This window comes from Marmota flaviventris, chromosome 14 (genome assembly GCF_047511675.1).
Source record: "Marmota flaviventris isolate mMarFla1 chromosome 14, mMarFla1.hap1, whole genome shotgun sequence".
Taxonomy (NCBI): Eukaryota; Metazoa; Chordata; class Mammalia; order Rodentia; family Sciuridae; genus Marmota; species Marmota flaviventris.
In genome coordinates this window covers 40,371,612-40,396,427 of record NC_092511.1, presented here as the reverse complement: position 1 = coordinate 40,396,427, position 24,816 = coordinate 40,371,612, and the positions used below count along the sequence as shown (strand labels likewise).

General features: G+C 34.1%; 1 protein-coding gene across 6 annotated transcripts in view; it reads left to right on the top strand.

Annotated features, from left to right (window-relative positions):
- Positions 1-24,816, top strand: part of Nrxn1 (neurexin 1) — a 1,089,464-nt gene that overhangs the window by 765,367 nt on the left and 299,281 nt on the right. For all 6 annotated transcript variants that reach the window (XM_071601560.1, XM_071601558.1, XM_071601559.1 and 3 more), the window contains one exon: positions 20,620-20,801. In XM_071601560.1, coding sequence (XP_071457661.1) covers positions 20,620-20,801 — 182 coding nt within the window. The remainder of the gene's footprint in view (positions 1-20,619; positions 20,802-24,816) is intronic.

Below are 24,816 nucleotides of genomic sequence, written 5' to 3'. Positions count from 1 at the left end.
TCTTTATTTTGTAAGGAAAAAAATTGAACCTCTTATAGGAGTAGAATTTTTACATTTTAATTAGGAAATTTCAGTAGCCCCTTAATAGGTAGATGTGCTGTGAAAATGCCTTTGACATCCTTCTATTTTAATTGTGGCAGTGGACCTTCTTTAGGATAAAGTAAACCAGAAGCTGCAGAATTGTGATATACTTTGGCTTGGATTCCTGTATTTTCCTTCCTTGCTTAAATTGCTATTGGAAGGAGTTTCACACACACACACACACACACACACACACACACACAAATGTATCAGAAACAGTCTTGTGCATTCTGTGGAGGAAATGATAGCTCATGTTGTAACGCAATAGAACTCTCCAGGCCTTTATAGTGTCAGGATTTAATTACAGGAGGGCTTTTGTTGAAGAAATGGGCAGTGCAGTCAGAGGCCTTCCTAGATTAATCTCTTCCAATACTGTTTCTATAATACATGGAGAGTGACGTTTAATCTCACATGGAAAATAATTACCCTTTCTGATTGTCTGGACTTTCTAGGATTAGCATTAAATCCCTCCATATCAAACATATTGGAATAAAATTGAATTAAAAATTCATTGTTTTTTAGGATACCTGGTTGAGTGTCCTACAAGAATTCTCTTTTCAGGCCATTATTTGGAAATATCAAACTGGAAATTGATTTTTTTGGAAGACACACACATACATCTTTGCTTGTTAAATCTTATCAATGGTCTTACACCTTTTCTTGTTTTCACAAATAGTTGGATGAAATTTTGCTGGTCCTGATGATGGTATTATTCCAAACAGTGGAGACATATGGCCTTGAAATGAGATTGACCCATGGTTTTGTCCTCATTTTTTTGGTCTCCAAAAGACAGAGACAGTAGAAGATAACACTGAAATGTATCCACAGTGTTATTCTAGTCATCTATACAAAACATTCAAAGCTCTATTAAGAAAACTGAAATATAACTGTGCTCTGACATTGTGGGAAAGGGCCTCCATTTCTTTGTACACTTAGAGAAATCATTCCTGTGCTAGAGTGTAAACAGTCTCCTCTTTTAGCTCTTGCACAATTTATCATTATTTTATTATTTCTGGGTTTTGTTGTTGTTTTACTGTCAGTTACAACTTCCTGCTAAGGACAATGCCTGATATTTCCTGTTTTCTTTCTCTGAGTATAATTTACTGTCTTCTGAAATGACGGTTTTGTCATTTACTTGTTCTTGGATTTTGCTTTGAAAATGCTTTATTTGAGAAGGAATGAATGGCTACTTTCCTTGGTCATGAAATTTTAATGAATCTCTAGAGACCTCGAGACTATTCTACAATCTTGTCTATTCTGGTTCTGTGTGTGTGTGTGTGTTTGTGTGTGTGTGTGTCCAATTGCAGGTTTTCTTTGTTTCTTTCTTCTTTTTTAATCACTAGGGATTTTTTTCATCTCTTTTCTTTAAGGAAAAAGATACAATTCCAAATCTTATTACAAAACAACTTTAAATACATATTTATTGCCATGTTATTCTTAATTGATTAATCTCTTGGTTTGCATAGTTGTCCTTCTGCAGGAGGTAGGAATCATTTCCCATCCAAGCCATTTTAATGCATTAGAAGAAATATAGAGGGTTGAAAGCTTCACTCAACAGACTAGCTTCATTAAATCTTAAGGACCCTTATGATATTGAACTTGAGAAAGATGAAAGCAGTAACAGTCCATTGATTTCACACGATGTCACTTGCTAAATTGTTTCTAAACCAAGAGAACAACCTCTAGACCAATTCTGGTCTATGCTGGTCCCAAGCCAAATAGTCAATCAATAGAGTGATACAAAATTATGTTGACATCTGTGAGTGTAACCAGCACCCACTAAACAAGTGACATTGTTAACTGGATGTGAGGCCTAAGGTACAGTGAGCTGGGGATCTCCAGAGAGATGTATGCTATGACTTCTTGGTCCAGTATCACTGTTTTTATTCTTCTCTTTATTTTTTATCTTATTTTATTTTTTTGTCTTCACTTTCAGTAGACAAATCTTATAAAATTTCCCCTCAAATGTTCTAGGTTCCTATTTGCTATATTTTTGTACTTTTCACAATTTCTGCAATAGACAACTGATTTAATCACATATTATAATTAGACCTGTTACATCTAACAGGCTAATGTTGCTAGTCAGCATTGTTAGTATGCTTGAAGATCTGATAGCAATCTCTATAGAGTGATTTGTTTCATTTGGATTCCTCAGGTGAACAGTGAGGACTGCCCTAAGTTCTATCATTCAGTATTTGTTCAGTGTGTGTATGTGTGTGTGATCTCAGGTTGCCATTTTTCTTTATTGCTTAATATGGAACAGTTATGTGAAAAGCACACTTTAAAAACCTGAGGAATAAATACTGGAAGAATTCCAAAATGTTCTTCCTGATTACTAATTGCATGACCTTGAATAAATCTGTTGTGTGTGTGTTTGTGTGTGTGTGTGTTTGTTCATGTTCCCCTTAATAACAGTAAATATCATCTTGTTGGTTAGCCTCTAACTAGTTCCAGAAAGAAAAAAAAAGCAATATGATAGATGAACTTTAGCCAGTTTGTAAGTTATTATGATATGATTCAGAAGAAAACATGGTTTTCTACTCCATGGTGTGAAAGGCCCAACGACATTTGAAAAGTTGCAACTAACGGACCAGAAAAGTAGCACTGTAAAGATTAGACTGGGTGTCTAAAATGAACTTTGTTTCTTTGCCCCAAATACCCAAACATAGGAATGTTAACAAACAACTTTGGTCATGGTGGACATGTGTAGGATTACCTTTGGATAGGAATTGATAAGCTTTGAACCACTGAGTTAGTACCTGGTCTTTTTCACCTAGAAAGGTGGAGAATGTGGTGCACAGGTAGAGAATATGCCACTGAAGAATCTACCACTGCAGAAAGGGAGAGAATATGCTTTGACTTTTCCTCATATTTTCACAACTTAAATTGACTGCTGAAATAGGGTAATGAATCCCTTTCTAGATCTGAGTCATATTTATGATAATAGAACCTACTAAGGTTCATAATAATTCCAGCTTGGAATGAGTCTGTTCTTGTAAGTACAAATTATCTTAACATGTATTCACAAAACAAATCAGGCAGGGTGGTTTTTGCTTAATAACATTTAACCCAACCTTTTTTAGTATAACTGCAGTAATTATAGTTTTTAGAATGAGAAGACCTCCGTAATTACACAACTAGGCCTGAATAAACCTAGGACTCATTTTAGACTGTCATTTATGTGGATTTTGTATTGTATTGATTTGGGGTGGAGTTGCTAATCCAGTCATGGGGGATATATGATTTCAGAAATTAAAAATGTTAACTTCTAGCAATATTCAGCCAATTCTCTGCTCATTTTTCTCTATATTTACTTCTTAATTTTCTATGATCATAAAGAGAATTATTATGTGAAATAAAATACTCAGTACTATATTATTTCCCCACTATAAAATGTAGAAAACATTCCATATAATTATTAAATCAAATAAGAAGGAAACAAATAACCAGCCAAAAGAAATCATTCTGTGTTATCTGCTACAGTGCCTCAGTAGTAAATATAACTTCCCACTTCATGCTCAGTGTTCTCTGGGATCAAATTCAAGGTTAACGCCAGCTTTAGTGGAATGATATTTTAAACTCAAAGAATAGAGTTGGAAATGACCATAGGGATTACCTGGAACAACCCCCTTATTTTCAGAAGAGGAAAATGAGGATTACTGGTTAGTTTCAATAATTTGGGCAAAGTCACAGAGCCGTGAATTAGGACTACTTCCATACTTTTCTGATTCAAGGTTGAGTGGAAGCCCACATGATATGATGTTTTTTTTTTTTTAAACTATGTCCATTTGCAATCTTATTTTCACTCATTTTAACACAGAACAAGTGGAATATATCAGTAGATTCAGAGTGCAGATATTGTTCCAGTGAAGGGGGTGAAAGATTCAATTTATGTAACAAAAAGATCTTCTATTTTAACATATTTTTATATTGTTAACATCTTTTCAAAATTAAAGGACCTGTTTGGGGACTGAATTCACCTCATTGCTTTTGTTTGCTTTGAAATTTGACACCTGCATGCCTGTGATCCCAGCAACTCAGTAGGCTGAGGCAGGAGGGTGGTAAATTCAAAACCAGTCTCAGCAATTTATTAAGGCCCTTAGTAACTTAGGGAGACATTGTTTGAAAATGAAAAATAAAAAGGGCTTAGGATGTGGCTTAGTGGTGAATCACCCCTGGGTTCAATCCCTAGTACCAAAAAAAAAAAAAAAAAAAAAAAAAAAGAAAGAAAAGAAAAATTAACACATGGCTCATTTTAGGCAATAAGCAAAGGGATTTGTGTTCCATGAATGTGTTTATGTGTTTTTGTCTCCTGGCTTAAGTCTGTGGAGGCTTCTTGGCTTTAGTACACTTCCTGAATTTTAGGTAGCACTTTATTCTGTCAGCTTCACATTCCATGTACCAAAAAGTAATCTTACTACTTTCAAAAGAGATCTGAGCTTTCACTTTTCCACCTTTCACATTAACTCCTGGAAAAATGAACCTCTGTGGTTTTACCTTGGAGGGTTTTCTTGTCACCTGAATTTGTTAAGCAAATTCTGGGGAAAATCATTAAATATTTAATTAGTAGACTGGTTATCTTTACTATGGTCTGAAATCAATCTTGTGGGGGAAGTATTAGACTCAGTGAAACCCATCAAATCTTTTTGAGGATTCTTTCCTTCTTTTCAATTGAAAAGAAAGAAGATGGTACAAAACTCATTAATCATATATTCCCAATTGGTCCCCCAATTTAACCTGCCTCAAAATTGAATCTGTGCTTTGGAGCATCCATAGAGGGCTAGGAGAAGAGGTTAATCTCCTGAGAATTTCTGGTGTCTTTTTTTTCTTTAATCACATTATTAATTAATTAATTAATTTATTTATTTTTGTCTTGTTGAAATCTGCACTTCAAATATATGCCTGAAACTGCTGTCTAGTTCTTCATGAATCTTGGATAAGCACTGCTCTGATATTGTCTTTCTTTTCAGGAGTTGCATTTCCACAAGTTAGGTCTGTGACTGATCTGATTTCAACTATGCAAAAATGTATTCTTTCCAGGAAAAAAAAAAAAAAAACCTTGAACTTCTTTTTTTTTCTAGTGATGTTTGCTATGCATGAAAAGAAAGTAGCTGAATAGGAATTATTATTCTCTCCTTTGTCTCTGGATTTCCCTCTCATTGAGGATCATGGTTGTATTCTGCAGAAAGATAGGATTCAAGACGAGTTGAATCTCCATTTTATTTTATTTTATTGTTCTAATTAGTTATGTATGACAGCAGAATGCATTTTGATTCTGTACACAAATGGAGCACAACTTTTTATTTCTCTGGTTGTACACCATGTAGAGTTGCGCTATATATGCAGTCATACGTGTACCTAGGTTAATGATGTTCATCTCATTCTACCATCTTTCCTGCCTCCATATCCCCCCTCCCTCCCCTTTGTCCCATCAAAATTCCTTCATTCTCCTCATGACACCCACCCCCCAATTATGGATCAGCATCCACTTATCAGAGAGAACATTTGGCTTTTGTTTTTTGAGGGATTGGCTTATTTCACTTAGCATGATATTCTCCAACTACATCTATTTACCTGCAAATGTCATAATTGTATTTTCTTTTAATGCTGATTAATATTCCATTGTGTACGTATATTATAGTTTCTTTATCCATTCATCTGTTGAAGGGAATCTAGATTAGTTCCACAGTTTAGCTTTGTGAATTGAGCTACTATGAATACTGATGTGACTGCATCATGGTAGTATGCTAATTTTAAGGTTTTTTTTTTGTGTGTATAGACCAAGGAATGGGATAGCTGGGTAAATGGTGGTCCCATTTCAAGTTTTCTAAGGAATCTCCATATAGCTTTCCATAGTGGTTGCACCAATTTGCAGTGCCACCAGCAATGTAAGAGTGTACTTCCCCCCCACCACATCCTCACTATGAATCTCCATTTTAAACAGACTCCTAAGGGTTCCTTAGGAGATACCATATTTGTTCTTCTAAGTGGTACCCTTGTGGAGGTGGTTTCATTTAAATTGTTGTCTTAAGAGTTTTATATGTAAAATAATAATGTTCAAAGAGAGAGCAGTTGAGTGTATTTTAATGATAAAATTCAGTATAATATGGCAGCTTTATCAACAGGTGAAATTAAAAGCTTTTGAGAAAGATTTGTTTTCTATTTTGTCTTGAAGGCATCATATAAGCTACTAGTAGCCACAACCCCTATGTTCTCAGATACAGAGGGGTCTACTAGATCAGAGGAATGATTATTATACAGACTGACTACTGAGCCTTGTAGAAGAAGGTTTAAAATATTTTATACTGAGGATCATTGGTTTGAAGTATAGAGCATTCTTTCTAATAGTAATTCACTCTATCATTTCTCTCCTCCCACTATTAAATGGTGGAAGAAATGCAAATAAATGAACTTGAACTACAGATGCCGGGATTTGAGCTTAAGCTCAGCCAGTATTCTTACATGTGACTGGATTGCTCACCTATGCAGTGTGATGGCTAAACTGACAACCCTGTATTTACTAGAGTGCTCTCCATGCAGAAAAGAGTTAAGAAAACCTTGATGAGCAGAGAAAGAAAATCAACTAAGCACAATAAGTTAGCCAGGCAATTATATGCAGAGAACAAAATAGCAATAGAGCAAAAAGACATGCTGGGACAATATAGTATAGGAAAGCTTTTTCCATAAAACAATTTCTTAAAATTATCAGAAGAAAGAGAACTTTGCAAATGTTCTGATGACAAATATAGCCAATTCATATGCGTTTCATGGAAAAATCACATTAAAACCATAATATTATATTTTGAGAATATTTTAAAGGAGATGAATAAAAGATAGTTGTTTTTATGACTAATGGTCTTGCAAATTTTATTTTGATAAAAAGCTCTGACAAGATTTTCATTTGAATATCTCTTCTAACTTACGTGTGTGATCAGTTGGCAGGAGACTGAAAAACCTCTTGTGTGTACACTTTTCATGTACTAAATATTGTAGGACTACAAAGATAGAATATTCTCACTTGGAAGAAGGTGGTCACTTAAACAAACGAATGAAAAAACAAATGTAATCATTCCTCAAGCATCTCATTCCTTCTCTGATATTTCCTGTCTCAGTGTGTGACATAGCATCCCCAAAATTTGCAGGTCTGTGACCCAACTGTGACATTTGGTTTCTTCCCTCTGCCCTCCCTGCAAAAATCCTTACATGACCTCCCTTATGCTTCTCACATATGTCTACTTTTTCCTGGGCTCACTGGCAAACTGTCTTAGTTTAGGTCATTATAATTTATTCTTGTTTTTGTGAAAATGATCCTCTGAAGGGACTCCTTGCCTAAGCTTCTTTTCATCCATCATGTTTTCTACATAGAAGCCAAGATAACCTTGCTAAAATTCAGAAGTGATCATGTTATTTCCCCAATTAAAATCTTCCACTTGATTCTCTTTTTGCTTTAATATAAACCCTGTATTTCTTGGTCTCTTTGATATGCTGGAAATTATTTGAGAAGCATATGAGCAGAAGATAATAAACAGCATGCTAACTGCTTCTGCCAGGGTGAGCAACGAGGACATTGCTGTATTACTTTCCTGTACACTTACTTATTCCAGCACACTCTCATTTCTTTATGGGCACTGAAACCTGTGATCAGCTTTTGGGGGGAATGGCTTAGAAGGTTACAGTGGAAACTGTCATTTCCAACTGAATTCATTCTATATATCCTACTCATGGATGAGGACAGTGTGAATTCTATGGTTTCATATTATTTTGGTGAGAAGGGAAGGGAAAATGACTATTTTGGAAATTTACAGCTTGAAACATAAAACATAGTACATGGAACAGAGAATGGCATTTGCCAAATAAGTAAGGACATGGCAAATGAATACAGAATAAATATTGCTCACTAATAATAGAAAGGTAGAAAAATTCAGAAATGCTTTAAATTTTATTGATATGAGGTTTTCAAATTGCTAGAAAAGCCAGTAACATCTTGCAAGAAAAAAAAATGTTTTCTTTTTCTATCCTTTAAAATGCCTCTTTATAACTATTTTAGGTGTTTATTTACATAAGAATAAGTGACTCCCAGCTTGATACATTTTCTTTGGTTTGTAAACTGCTTATTTGGTTTTGAAAAGTCTGAATTTTCTTTAGATCATTTTGCAAAGGGAATTTCTTTGATTTTCATTTGTTCGGTTTAATTATTTTACTTTGTCTGTTCCCAAATGTGGTGGTATTAGTTATCCAAAAACTGGCCTATGATTAGAGAACACCATATCCATATTTCTTATACTGTATCAATTTTAAGTACACACTTGCTAATCTTGGAAAAAAAGTTTGTAAATGTATATGATTACATGAATATATAATTTTTTTACTCTAAAGTAGCATATAAATATAGCAACCCTAAATTAAACATTTTGTTTTTATTCCATAGTTAACATTTGAAAAGAAGAAAAAAAATCAGCTACTACATTCCATTTGCAATGGTCTCTTTCCTTAGTACTCTCAATTTGTTACACTTTGATGGCATTTTCCAGATTATACTTCTTTTCAAGACATTGAGAAAAGTTGCTGAAATACAGATTTTAAGACATTGGACTTTTCTTTGTTATCCTTCTTCCCAATAATAAATTCTGTATTATATGAATAGCATAGAGATACTTGATTCTAAAACACCAGAGGAAAACAAAGGCATCATCAAAATAATTGTGGACATTATGTATTTTATTTTGTTCGCCACATCAAATCTTGTTATCTGTGAAGTACCTTGTGATATTCTAGGCTTCAAGGTAAAAACAAGGTACCATGAAGAATAGTTCTTATCATCAAGATAAAATGTTATTTTGAAAAACAAACAATATAACACCAATATAAAAATGAAATATGTGGATGGTACTCAATTGATAATTATGTATTTGTTTTTGCCATGACTATTATCAGGAAATGGAGATAGATGCTCCCTGCTTTGCACAGAAGTCATCTCTCTTATCATTCACTCTAGGTGAATGTTCCTGAGAATATTGCTGTACAACATTATTTAACATTTTGATTATTGCATAAAAATATCTCCAAGTAAAATGTCTACTTAGCCTCCTAATAATACTTTTGTTTACTTTCTATGCAAGAGAGATTTTTGTCTGAGGATGACAAATTGAAATTCAGACAAAGAAAGACTTTCCCTTTTTTTAATTTGACTGGGTTACTGTTGCTTTTTCTGGCTGGCTTAAATGGCAGAATAATATGATCCGTGGGTTATGAAAGAAAATTGGTACTCAACAAGTTAAACAAACAAGGAAAAGAACAAGGGAGAGAAATTGAACTCAGCTCCACAGAAACAAAAGGCAGAAGACTTTTTAAACTTTCACACCTGGTTTGAAAATATTGACGGATGTTTTGGGGAGTGGGAGAGTTTAGTATTATGAGGTCATCTGTTTCCTAGTTGACACTTGTAGAAATTATGCTCCTTCACTTCTGGGGAGACTGGGAGACAAGACCACAATCTTCCCTGATGATTATACTCCAAGGGATGACTCACTGGCCCTTGACAAAGACTTTTCCTAGTTGTGAGACTGTGAGGGAATTAGTAGAATTTATACCTTACAGGGCCAAATTAATTCTAATTTTTTAAAGTAAATGCTCTATATTCAAGCCAAGAGGCCTATGTGGGTCTGTTAATTTTACTTTGCTTCTGGCTTCTAAGCAACATCCTTTAAATTGTTTTGCTAACATATGCCATTTTGGTTTTGTAAGGGAGAAAAGAAATGGGGAATAAGATAAATCCATAAAAACATATGACCTCCCGTAGAACTGCCAGGGTGAGAAACATCAGTTTACTATAAAACAGGTAATAGATTATTACCAACCTTTTATGGAAGGTTTGATAGCAAAAGTTTCAAATTACTTTATGATCACTGACACTTTATTTTATCTCTGTGAATACTACTTTCTTTTGAATTTGTGAAATGGAGATAATTATAGCTTACCTATCAAATTTATTTAATTTTCATGAAGATGAAAAAGACCACATGGAAATGTTTTGTCATTTTATTTTAAAAGCTATATCAACACCCTTGTCTGTAAAAATGAGACCCGAAATGCACAGGTCTGACCAAAATATAAGATAGTTCTTCTGATGAAAGTAGTTACAGTTTAATGGTCTCAGGATAGAAGCCTGCCTTTCTCACCCTGTGGCTTTCTCCTTTTCTGAGTCTAAAGAAGCAGCTCCCTTTCTGTCACCAGTCAGCGAGAAGAAAGAGGGAAATGGGCAGGAGAGTACAGGTATTTCAGGGCCCAAACTGGGAAAATTGCATATCAACTTGGCCCATGATCTTTGGCTACCACTTTGGTTATATGACCCCTTCAAGCTGCAAGGGAGAATGGGAAAGGCAGATTCTAGCAAGACAGCATAGCCTGCTAACCCTCAAGACTTCTGCTATTAAAGCCGATAAACTGAATAGTGGTGAACATCAATAGAGAATATTGACTAGAGATTAATGAAGAGAATGAGAAAGATAACAGACACTTCTTACAAAGGACAGATTGGGTAGCCCCCCCCCAAAAAAAAAAAAAAAAAAAAAAACTCAGGACAATGCAATGGGTTATTTTATTTTATTTTTTTGGGGGGGTACTGGGGATTGAACTCAGGGGCACTCAACCACTGAAACACATCCCCAGCCCTATTTTGTATTTTATTTAGAGACAGGGTCTCACTGAATTGCTTAGGTAGGCTTTGAACTTGTGATCTTTCTGCCTCAGCCTCCCAAGCAGGTGGGATTACAGGTGTGTGCCACCACAAGCAACCAATGGGTTATTGAAGTACTGAATTTTAGTCAAATTGGCATACAGTTCATTTTTAGAAAGCAAAGCCTTCCCCCTTGTACAATTTTATTGATAATATTCTAACAAAAAACTTTCATTTAAAGTCCAGGTAGCCACCTAACTATTTTTTAATACTAAATATGTTTCATGGGCAACCATGTTTGGCACGTGCTCTGTGAACCTGGGAACATCATCTGTCTCAGGATATTGTTGAATTTTCAGAAAACTCTCTATGTTGTGTTTTAATTCTTGCAAATTGCTTGCCAATTTAAAACAAGCTGCATCTAAACAGTAAGTAATTGCTTATGATAATGAGTGCAAACTAATTTGCTAGAATATGTTAATATTCACAAAGCACTTTTATACTGCCTGCTGTTCCAAAAATACTGCTCTCTTGGTTAAATGTAGCTTTTAGATAGCATTATTGTTACACATCTAACTAAAATCATCATGTCAGTAGCATCTACCCCAAAGTCATATGACTATGACTTCAGTATCCCAAAGAAGGAACAGAAATCCATGTCATCCTTTGATAAATGATTTAGACTACTAGAAAAAAAAAAGGAATTGAAGTCTTAATAATTAATTCTAATTAGTGATTGATGGTTGTAAGCAGACTATACAGAGTTTAGAAATGGTCTCTCTTTCCCATAAGAGCTGTAAAACTTAATTTAAATCACTTCAAAGACAGATGGTATACAAACTTCATTGAATACAATAACCAATTTTAAATGAAACAAACATATAAAATTGAGCCCAACACTGCAGATTGTTTAAATTGGAAGCCTCCTTCACCCTGAGGGCCCTATGGTTTTTGTCCTATAGATCTTTCTTGGCCATTTCCATAGAAGCCCTTTGAAGCCTCCTCCACTTAAAGACCATGTTTTCAACTTAAGTGTCTTTTGAGGTTTGGGACTTGAGTGTTCAAAGATCTGAGGTGCAGATTGAAACTACCTTATAATTTCTGTCTAGGAAGATAGAATTTTGTGAACCAAATACAAAAGAAGAAAGGTTTGATCCTGACTTGCTTCAGGTCTGATTTGGCACTTTAATCCACACTATAATGTTTCAATCATTTCAACTTCAAAAATAACTCTTACACAGAGTTATATAATCTTCATAGGGTGGTGAAATATAAAGATCTCCATAGAGAAGCTTTTTTTTAATCTATCACTTTCAAAATTAATTTCCTTGTTGAATTTTATTAGCTAAAGATCTTCATGGGCTCAATCACTTCCATTTTGAGCTTTTAAATCTTGTAACTACCCACAATTACTTGTCAAAGTAAGTGGCCTAACTTCTCAATTTTATTTATTTACTTTTCCTTCTTTTAATGGTCATTATGAAAATATGTGGATTGATACCTCACAGAACTGGCTGTCATCTTCATAAGCTGTTACAGAGTGTAAGTTGAAGAATGAATAATCAAAGTTACACATTTTATTTTACTTCTGTTACCTTTTCTACTAAGCATAGGCTAGCACTTAAAAAATGGGAAGTTGTTTCCCTTCTGATGAAGATTTGCAAGGAAATGATTTGTGATAAACAGCAAAATGTCATCACAACACTCATTAAATGTAGTTTCTTTCTTATTAACATCACATTTTTCTGTTTTTGCTCTGTTGACTCCTTATTAGAGAAAATTTGCATTTCATAGAATTTTTAATATAATAACATACTAGAACTTATCTAATCTCTTTTTAACACTGACCTTGAATAGTCCTAATTTCTACTGTATGGTTTCTTCTCTGTATTTATCTTAGGTTTTAATTCAGGAGACACAGGGATAGGAAATAGTGGCGATTAAAAAGGTATAGATCTCCTTCTAAAAGAAAAAGTGATTCCCCACTTCTATAGGTGAATCTGCTCCCTATTCTTTGAAAACATTTTGTGCCCTCTTTGCCTTTTTTCATGAAAATGCTGCCCACAAAATTAGCTCTTATCTTTCTGGAACCTTGTTAAATGTTATTTTCTCCAGAAAGAATTTAGGATTATTTTGGGAGGTAAGTGAATTCTCTAGGTTTAGTTTATATGGGGGCTATTCAAAGTTTCTATGAGACAGATTCTTTATGTGGTAGACAATGGTTTAATTATTGAAAGTCTTAGAATAGAGGAAGAATTAGAGATATTATTTCAAAAAACATATTCAATATTGGTTTGTTAGGTGGATTTTTATTAAGGACAGGCAGGAAGTTACCAGATCAATAGAGATGACTATTTGTTACAGTGTTTAAATTGAAAATGATGCAAACATGAACTATGTCTATAAGAACTGAAAGATGAAAGAGAATTCAGGAAGTTGATATCTGATTGAACCAGTAATGAGAGTTGCAGCTTTTAGAGGGATGGTGTGTAACTTTTTATCACCTCCAGAATTTGTTGTGTTGTTTTAGACATAGTAAATGCTTAATTAATTTTATTATGTGTACAGATGTTTTTATTCTTAAATGTTGCTGTTTTGTTGCATTTGTAGTCTCTATCTCTAGCAGTACCCCTTTGCTATTGTCTCAGCATTGTATTGTATTTATTTGTTTTGCTCAAAAAGCCCCTCTGCTTATTTTGAATGAAATTCATTTCTTCAACAAAACATCTGGCTTTCAGTCTAAGAAACTTCTCAAAATAATCTCATATAGGATTTGGTTAAGATATGAGGCCTAGGCCCTTCAAAATTCCCACCATTCTGTCTTTTGACTACTCTCTTTCATCACCACAATGTGTATCAGTTTCCATACATTCAAATATCAATAATGTATATAGAAAGATATTTGCTTATATTTGCATGATTTTCTTAACCTTCTCCATAGCACCTGGGTCCCTCTTAGATTCCAAGTACATGGAAGGCAGTAGTTCACACTAGTGTGATCAGCTTGTAGTCTTAATTTTGGAACCATGTGTTCTGATGCAAAGGCTGTCTATCTAAATAATTTTAAGACTGGACAATGTTTCATAAGAATTTCAGTGATTTCTACAGCAACCTGTCCTGATAAAGGAATGAATAAACATGAAACCTGTCTTGAAAATCAGGATCTGGTTAATCCTTATTCCCCCAGCAGCAGAGAAATGAAGATTGAACAGCAGAGAAATGCTGAGGCAAGAGTAAAAAGCAGATTTTATTTAAAAAGGTGGTGGTGGGGGGGTTGGGGAGAGGGAGGGAGGGAGGGAGGGAGGGATGGAGAGAGAGAGAGAGAGAGAGAGAGAGAGAGAGAGAGAGAGAGAGAGAAGGGGGTCCAGAACTGGTGCCCAAGGGACTGCGGGTGTCTTGCTTCTTTTATAGATTCAGGTTTCCTTTGTTTTGATGCCCAAGTGGCCAAAAGGCAGGAAAAGAGCCTTCCAGGGGGTCATTGTTTGTGTTGGAAAGTGGATCCTTTTCTTCCCCTAGAGGCTGTTAGCAAGGGGTAGTGGGGAGTGTTATCTATGCATTTCCTTTTCTTTGAAAATCAGTTACCTGTCTTTTGCCCTGGTCTCAGTTGGATGAGTGGGTAGCTGGTTTACTGGATGAACTGACCTCACATTTGGCTGCTCTACTTGGGCAATTTCTGTTTTAATCTGAAATTTCAGAACTTTGACAATGAAATTTTGAAATAAGGACATAATGATGTCTTCAACTTTTACTGCATAGTTACTAATTAATCAAGAATTTACATAGCTTATTTAATGCTCTTTCAAACATTTTTTTTTCTCTTAAAGAATGTAATGGTATGATTTCTTCTGTCTCCCTCCCTTCTGCCTATAGCTCTAATGCAAATCGATTTCTGAATTACTTCCCAGAGACTTTTTAATAAAATTCACTTACTGCTTGAGGGAGTCCAGTTTCAGAAGGGAAGACATAAACATTTGATGTTCTTAGGATTATTGGTTGTGGGACTATTTTGCTTGGTTTTGTTTTTAGCTCTGAATCACTATGTTGTCTTTGTGGTTTTGTGGTAGGTTTCGTAATCTAATTGGCAAAAGGTCTACCAGTAGCTTGGTTTTCTTCCCACCATAAACCTAGACTAGGTGACTTTGAAAAGTTTCCCATGATTTTGAATGTGGGGGTGTGGGGGATGCAGTACTGGAGATTGAACTCAGGGGCATTTGACCACTGAGCTTCATCTCCAGCCCTATTTTGTATTTTATTTAGAGACAGAGTCTCACTGAGTTGCTTAGTGCATCCTTTTTGTTAAGGCTGCCTTTGAACCTGCAATCCTCCTGTCTCACCTCCAGAGCTGCTGGGATTACAAGTGTACACCACTGCAACTGGCTAGAAAATTCATATTTAATGCTGACATCTTAACTAGACTGTAGGTGGAATCAAAACTCTGCTTATTGATTAATATTGCATTACTTTTAATTTTCATCTGAAAGCATGGCAAAGTTTGGAAAAAAAGTGTTAGATCCTGGTTTCAGTTAATAGAAACATAATGGTTGGAAATGTTTCACGTTGGCTACAGGATGACATTTGAGGAATTATAGGCTTTCAAGAAAGAACCTTTTATTCACATACTTATGTTATGGGTTAGAACCTAATCTTTTCAGAAGTTAATTGTATTATTGTTCACGTGGCAAGAATTCAGAGCAACCAGTAACTGGACAGACCTGTACAGGCTGAGTGGTTATCATTTTCAGACAGATTCAATCCATTTGGGGTAATATATTAGACTTTGCAAAAACAAAGTGAGGTTAAAGTGGGCACATTTAGGGTGGAGATGGTTGGTAAGAAAGAGCAGGAGGGAAGAGACTCACCTTTTATGTAAGTAATAAGTTCAAGAAGATCTAAAAATACTTCTTATTACACATTGCAGGCAGTTCAAACATTAGAATGGGGAACCCATGTGTAATTTTTACAAATGTTTCTTTTAGTTTAAAGTGTGTTGACATTGCTAAATTTGCATCTGATGGAGCCAGCTTTGTCAATGACAAAGTAAGTAATATAGACTTGCTACAGACCTTAAATGTAGAGATTGCTGAAAACCACTTTAAGTTTGAATCATCCATACGTTGCACATGTGATAAATGCCAAGGTTAGTTTGCAATATATTGATTAGGAGTCATGGCACTGATGCGTTAGCACTTATTATATAGAAACATGCATTAATAGAAAGGCAACACATTTCTTCACGCTCCTCTCCACGATGATAAAAATCACCACCGTGGTTAAGATGTACTACCACTGCACATTTAATTCACTTACATAATAAAAGAAAACATCTTTCTGTAAAAATAAAATTTAAAATGTAAAGCTAGTTTGCAGCTCATTTTATGTATGCTTACCTCTTTATTTAATAGTCAAGTGACTATTTTGCCTCATATTATAAATCTTTCCATTCTAGATGTTTTATGGTAATGAACTAATATTCTTTTTCTCGTGAAAGCTCCCATGTGATACAGTTTAATATCACTTCCATTGTCAACTATTAGTGCATATAATAATAGTGCATATAAATAATACTATATATAAAAAATTGCTATTCAGAGAATGAAATACTGGAAAGATTAATAAAACTGCCACATTCTTTTTTTTTAAGTATTTGATTTGAACATTACTTTCAAATACATCAAACTTTCCTAAAGGCTCTTCTGTTAAAATAAAACAAAAATATTGCAATGTTATTTTGTATTTTTATAACACATACACATGCACACATATACACAATCCCAATTGTTCTAAGATTTATTGGGCATTTACCATATTCTGGGAATTGGAGTATGGTGTTACTATGCAATATCTCATTTAATGCTGACAGAAGTTCTGTAAGGTAATGCTGCTATTCCTGTTTTTTTAAAGATAAAAACCCCATGTCTTAAAATAAATCACTTGTTAAGGTTACATAGTTAGTAAATAATAAAGTTGAAATTTGAACCCAGGTCTGACTAAGTCCAGAGTTTACATCCTTAGTTTCTAAGTTCCTCTTCTGCAATAAGCATTTTTACCCTTGATTCACATAAGAAAAATGAGCATAAATGAGCTAGGGTTTGAAACTTCAGTCAAATGACTGACAATATATGATTACAAGAATAAATATTGCTGTATTAAAGGGAGAATTTTGAATATAGGAAATTTTTTCAAGTTTGATGCAAAGTAAATTTTATAAAAAGAAATTAGGATACCTCTGGAAGTAGATAAAACAGAGTTGTGGGAGGACTGGATATCTGATTCTGGAGAAAAAGGAAACTAGAAATGGTCTCAAGGTTTGGCAGATAGATAGTTGTAAAATTGTTTTTCTTTGTTTTAGTCAAACCTAAAGAACTAAAAATTAGCGAATCTCATGCTATTTACCAAGTCTTACCACATATTGAAAATGGGTAGTTAGTAAATAATATAGGAAATCAAAGTTGAGGTAGTAATATTATGACATAATCATCTAAGGTTTATAACTGTATGACTAGAAACATTTACAGTTCCAGAAGTTTGGGAAATGTATTCCAACTTAATATTATCTTGAATATATTAAATGTTCTGTCATTTCACATTTACATGTTTTTTTGTTGTTGTTGTTTGTTTGTATGTTTTAAAGCATTTTGAGGCAAAAGGAGAGTATAAGAGCTTCAGGTGCAAAAGACACTTTATGAACATGAGACCCTATTAGAATGTTGTAACAGTTGGCCTTGAAAATTTCAGACTGAAATATCCAATTAACTTTTTCTTGACCATCTTGTTATGACAGAAACATTTCTGTAATAATAATAATAATAATAAAAACAATAGGCACTGAAAAAGGAGTCTGTCTACTAGTTTTTGTATCAGCTTTGCCACTTAACCAAGTATGTAGCTTTAGATAACAGGTTAATTCTTATAGCTAAATTTCTTCAATTATAACATGGGAGTAATGTTTATCCCACTTTCTTTACATAAATAGATAAAAGAACAAAGTCATTGTGAAAGTGATTTTTAAAGTCGCTATGAAATTAAGGTAATGTTGATTTACAATACTACTTTTTTGTCAATTTTGATTTTAAAAAAATCTGAATTCTTAGATGATATATATTGTTCCATAGTAGCTCTAATTCTGAACTTTTATTTCACATGACAGCCATATCATTAGAGAACAAAGTTAATCAAAAGGAAAAATGTAAATTAACCATTGAGTAAATATCAGCATTCAGAGGTAGCTGGCAACCAGTACATCTCCTTTCAAAGAAATTTCAGCTTTTATATGTTCTATTTTTATTAACATATGCTTTACTGAAATAGTTAATATTAGTTATCTGCAAGACTCAGCAAGCATAAAAATATTTACCAGACAGTACTTGATGATGTAGGACATAAATGGCTCTGGAAAGCTCTGGCATTTCTGATATACAGTTTATATATTCCAAATTTTATTTGCTTGCACATTGACTGGTGTCTTTGAAATATGACTTATTTTTTCTCACATGAGAGAGATGAACTTCTTTTATGCATTAGCATCCAAAAAAATTAACAGAGAAGTGCACAGCCTCCATACCATTTCATTTAAACAATATTCTGGTTTTAATACTTTTACATCCAACTGTCTTCTGACTTGTTTGTTGGATATATCTACCAAGGGTCTATATATCAAGGGATTATTTTACCCTTAAATATATTTTTTTACCCTTAATATTAAATATATTATACTCTTAATATTAAATATAATATTAAATATATTATACCCTTAATATTGTTTTACACTTATTATAGAGGTCTTTGAAGATCAAGGGACCATGGATACATCTGAGATGTAAAAAAAGTTTGGTTGCCCCCACCCCAACCTAAAAGCACAAAATCTGTCAGGTGTATAATTATGTGCAAATGTGGCAAATTGGTCATCATATAAATTTAATGTATAGATATTTTTAAAGCATATTGCTGAAACAAGTCCCATCATTATGTACAATTATAATGTACCAAATTAAAATTGTGGGGGAAAAAAAACACATTCCTGAGTGAGGCATAGTGGCACCTTTCTGAAACACTAGCTACTTAGGGGACTGAAGCAAGAGGATTTCAAGTTCAAGGCCAGCCTGGGCAACTTAGTGAGAACCTGTCTCAAAATAAAAAAGAAAAAAAAAAGGTTGGGTATGTAGTTCAGTGGTCGAATGCCCCTGGATTAAATCCTAGTACTATAAAAACAAACAAACAAACAAACAAAAACTCACCATAGTGGTGTACATAAAAGGTTTACACACTGGTATTAACTCTGAGTAGAATTCATTTTTCCATAAAACAGGATATTCCGTGGCTTCATTTTTAATGTTGCTTTTCTTTTCTTATTTGACACATAGTAGGTATAATTGATCTCCAAAGAAATAAATTCAATATGGAATATTCTATTTCCTAACTACCTAATCTTGTACATATGAGAAGCACCTTTTGAAAGATGGAGACCTGTGAAATCCAGGGATGCAGTTTGAAGGCCTGAAACCCAATGGTATAGACTAGTCTGGGTTTGAAGAATTAAGAACCAGAATTCCTGACAGCAGGAGAAAACTGACGTCCCAGCATAGGCAGTCAGGCAAAGATAGAAGGAAAATCCAACTTTCCTCTACCTTTTGTTCTATTCAGGCCTTCAGTGAATTGGGTGATGTTCACTCACATTGGATGGGACCACCTGCTTTACTCAGTTCTTCAATTCAAATGCTTACCTCTTCTAGAAACAGGATTTCAGGATAAGCCTGAAAATAATGCTTCACCAGCTATTTTAGCACCCCCATGACTCAGTCAAGTTGACATCCATCATAGTAGGTACACACTGAATCCCTGTCTTCATTCTTTGTTTTGGAAGGCTATACTCTTCTTTATGAATTATCCTTAACACCTGTTCCTAGGCTAATTAAATAAACATTTCTATAGTCTCCTTTAGTGTAGAGGAAGTTCTCTTTTTCCTTCTCCTCTGTGTAAATCTTTGCAAGTCTCTTCTGAATATAGTCACTCAAGGAATTCATTTTATTGCCTTCATTGAGAATGCATTGTTAGTAGTGCAATGAAGTAGAGCTTCTGGGTATTTGGACGCTGTTTGAAATAAAACCCTTTTTTAAATTAAGTTGGCTAATTTACTGATATCACTAACATGAAGTAAAATTTGAACACTCACAAAATGAGATCTGACATTATTCTCAGTGCTGTAACTAGTATTCACTTTGGTGGGATAGGGAAGTGCTGAATAGTTTGACAGCCATTAGATGTTGCTTGTTACATAAGCCTTGACTGGTATAGATAGAATCTATTATCTGTATTTTCTTGACATGACTACTGGGGCTTATGGCTCTTCATTCATTAGTTATCATCTGTCACATGTGAATGGAACTTTTCCCCATAAAAGTTTGATTCTCAGAGTATTTGTTGTGATTTGTTCCACAATGTTGTATGACCCTGTCACATCTACATGCAGTTCTTGTTTCAGAAACAAGTTGATATATGTCTCTGCTGCTTTTTGGAAGCCTCTAGTCAATGTTTCCTACTAAACTATTTTAAAAACTGACAGGAAGAAATAAAACCCCATTACATTCCATACTTGTCTAACTCAATGGAAAGAGACGTAATCGACTGTTTGTTCTGAAACACCTGCTGGTAGATTTAATGAGTGTATTAAAAACGGAGCTGCTTTTCTATTTCTTTTAAAAAAACTCTGTCCTCTTTCTTGAGCATGTTTGATTGAAATTTATTATTTGCTTTGCCGTAGTTTTTGTGTGTAAAACTAATGCTTTACTGATACATGAACTTGAGAAACATGGGAAAGTGGGGATTGGATGTATTGGGACTAATTGGTTTTGGTTTTTGTTTTACAGCTGGGACAACGTATATCTTTAGCAAAGGTGGAGGACAAATCACGTATAAGTGGCCTCCTAATGACCGGCCAAGTACAAGAGCAGACAGACTGGCCATAGGGTTTAGTACTGTTCAGAAAGAAGCAGTCCTGGTACGAGTGGACAGTTCTTCAGGCTTGGGGGACTACCTAGAACTGCATATAGTAAGTACTTTTTAAATGCATTTCGGCTTTTACATTTTACTATTTGCTTTTCTTGTATAATTTATAGTTTCCCATCTTGTGTGTTATTTTTCTTCTCCCAGAAACCTGTTCTATGCTATGGAAAATATGAATATAACCTGGAGATATTAAAATTTTAGACCTACTACTATTGTTACTATATACTTTATAATAGAAAAAAAAGGTTTATTCCCCTTTAGAGTGTGAATTCCTCTCAATTTGGTCTTTTCAAATACTTTTTGGAGCAGTTTTTGTGTCTTTAGGCAGACTTGCCAAATTAATAAAATGAGTTATTGCTCAGTAGATACTATACCATCTGGTAGAACGCAGGAGGCCATAATGCTGGTAACAATCAAAGATCTGGATTCAGTATTCTCATTTCTCTTCTTGCCAGGGAGAAAATTTGTCAAAAGTTATATGAAATGGAAGGAAGGAAAGGAAACTTATTTGAGGATGTAAAAGAAAAATGGCAAAAATATTGTTTCTATGCCATTTTTTTACTCATTTTGATATGTGTAAGGAAAATATTATAGATACTTAACCACTTCTGTCCCAGGACCATTCCTTTATCTGTAAGCTCTAAACTGTTCCCAAGAATTTGCCCAGTATGTAGTAGAAGGCAAATAGTAGTTCCTGAAAGAAAAATTTTTCATTTCTTTTTAAAGTTGCCGTAATTAACTTCATAATTCAGGGACTCTTTGCTCTATCTCTGTGTTCAAAGAATTATTAGTGTGTGTGTGTGTGTGTGTGTGTGTGTGTGTGTGTTTGAACTCAGGGCCTTGAGCATGCTAGGCAAACCCTCTACCACTGAGCTATATCCTCAGACCCCTATTTGATTTCTCAAATATAGTTTATCTAGAGCCCTCTTATCTTGTGATCATGTAGATTTGATTTGTGTTGTTTTGTTCTATCCCTGTAAGTTCCCCTTTTATCAGCGTTTATGCCTCAAAGGATGTGTGACTGGGTCATGATGTTCTCTCCTTTTGGAAACTGGACTGTAGGCCCCAATCCTAAAATAATTAGAAAAACCACCAAACCACAGAATAGATTAACACAGAATAGAATGATATTTTAATTCCAAAATATTTTATTAGTTTCTTAATCTTACATTTACATTATGCTTCTGGAATTCCCAATAAGCAGAGTAAGGGTTGACACTGACTGCAGAGACTGAATCCATTGCTAATCTTGAAAAAATAAACAAAAAAACAACACCTCAGCACAACTGTTATTGAACCATCAACCATCGTAAATTTCCCATTTAAAATGGGGTTGTCAGAATGGCAACTCTGGGAAAGTAATTTCAGCTGCCTTTCAGCAAATATCTAACAATCAAAACGGAAAGCATCTGGGTTTTTATGGCATCGTAAATAAATGATCAGTGGAGGTAAACTTAACTAGTGGAGTAAGGAATCTTGCTGTTTAGAGTCATCTCAAGTTTCAGTACAGACTTGCTCAGTTCTGATTTAACAGCCTTGCTACTTCAAAAAATAAATAAATAAAAAGGGAAGAAAATAAGGGTTTTTTCCTTCTAAAAGAAATTACTTATTGATCCATAACCAATTACACTTTTATCCTGCAAAAGTTTCCACAGTGATCATTCTCAAATCATAAGGGGCGTAAGTAGTTTGAATTACTCAAACTACTGTTGTTTGTTTTGTGGTCAAAACAAAGAATGGATACTTCTTTCCAATTCTGACCAAATGCATAGAGTTCTTTCATAAGCAAAGGATTGACTTTCTAGGCATCTGTACCATCTCAGAATCGTCCACAGCTCCTTTTCAGGTAGTGGGTTTCTTGCAGTGTCCTGTGAGTACCTCTTTCTTTCTCCATCTCTCTTTTGGTCTTGCTTGGACATTCAGTTTGGATTCAGAACCTGTCTCTATATACCTTATCTTGGATTTGAAATCTTCAAATTCTCCCTTTTTCATAGAGTCTGTGATTAAAAGGATATTAGTTCCCTGGGATTCCCAAATACTATTGTTTGTCCTCCCTATCTGCTCTTGTATCAATTACTAGGACCCACTCTTAGTCCAAATCTGGCCAAATAAAACTTTTGGTCTCCTTCCCCTTTCTTCCATTGTCTACAAGAGTAGCTCAGCCATTTGTAACTCAATTAAGTCCTTCATGTGGATAAAAGTTACTTCTTTCGATGTTTTAACATAAAACAAAAATCAAAACAATGCCACTTTTGTTTTAAACTACTGAAATTTACCTCTAATTCTTTTTCATAACACTGGATACATGCAAGAAGAAAAAGAGGAATTAAAAATGAAAAGAGCTGGGTACGATGTCACATGCTTTCTATCCCAACTAGTCAGGAGGTCAGGCAGGAAAATCACAAGTTTGAGGCCAGTTTCTGCAACTTAGCAAGATCCTATCTCAAAATAAAAAGGACTGGGGATGTAGCTCAGTGGTAGAGCATTCCTGGGTTCAATAACCAGTACTACACATGTGCACACAAATATTGAAAGAAAAAAAAAAACAGAGGAAGTTAAGAAGGCAGAAATTTAGGAGAAAGAAGAGAACAGAGTCTCAAGATGATACCTAGGAGTGATAGAATCAGAACTATTCTTTGTATCAATACTTAGTTTTGAGAATATTCAAAGACTGTTTTATCAAATTATTTATGTACCTTTGAAGTTATCCGAGTTGTCCCAAATAAATTCTTCTACTTTTTATAGGACTGGAAATTTAGAAGTAAAATAAGACTTTTAGCACTTTAGATTATTACTTTTGCTTGATTTTGGTTTAGAAATATAAATAATCTGAAAATTAGGTCAGGCACAGTGGTGCACACTGATAGCCTCAGTGACTTGAAAGGCTGTGGCAGAGGATCACAAGTTTGAGGTCAGCCTTAGCAAGTTTGCAGGACTGTCTCAAAAAAAAAAAAAAATTAAAAAGCTGGGGATGTAGTTCAGTGGCAAAAGGCCCCTGGGTCTAATCCCCAGTTAAAAAGATTTAGCCAATTGGTGATTGGTATAATAGATAGTATGTTTTATCTATGAAACTTAGAAATTTAGAAATTTTGGTTATCCATTAAACTGCCAAGAAAATTTTTATAAGTCTTCAAAGTCAGAAAGTATAAACTGTATCCTGATCTTGTTCAAAAATCTTATTTCCATCCTTAATTGATAGAGTGAGGCAATAAACAGAGAAGGTGATTGCATTCTTGCTAAAATGTATAATGCTGTTTCAATTAGATAACTTTTAAAATCTGATTGGCATATCATTTCAATGAAGATTTGAATGTTTGATAAGGTTTTTCATCCCATTTTTCAGAGTGATGAAGTTTGATTTCACTTGAAAATGTAATCACATTTAAATTTTGATTAACTGTACTCTGAAAAATATAAAAACTTAGGACAAAATGACTTTTGAATCAAGTGTCCTAGTTTTGATACATGGATTTTTTTTGTTATATTACTATAAATGAAACTACTGTTAAGTTCAAGCCACATGATATGACTATTAAAATTGTAAGGTTTTATGAGAAGATGAGAGGAAGATAAAGACATGAAATGAGGGGCTTAGTTTACTACCTAGAATTTAAATGCTCAATGAAAGTGTTCTGAAAAAAAAATTATTTAATTAAATATTGAAAATATTGTGCTTTGGTTAAATATAAACTCACAACTTTCTCATAGTCAAAACAAATTGACAGAAACAATTTAGTTTCTATATAAGTGTGTGAAAGTCAGATCTAAGTTCTTATTGACACTATAGAGAATGTGTAACACTCAATATACAGCAGATTATTGGAAAGTTACATATTTTAATTGATGTTATTTTCCTAAATCTTGAACTAAGAATTAATTATGATGTTTGGTTATTTCAAGCAAGTATGTAATGAACATTTTTTTTTATTGGATGAATAATGATCTCTCCTTAATTGTTACATCATTTATTGAGCTACACTTATTGTAGCTCAACTTTTATCATGAACTGTTCCCTAGTAATTTCATATCTGCCCATTTCTTTCAAAGGAGATAAACCT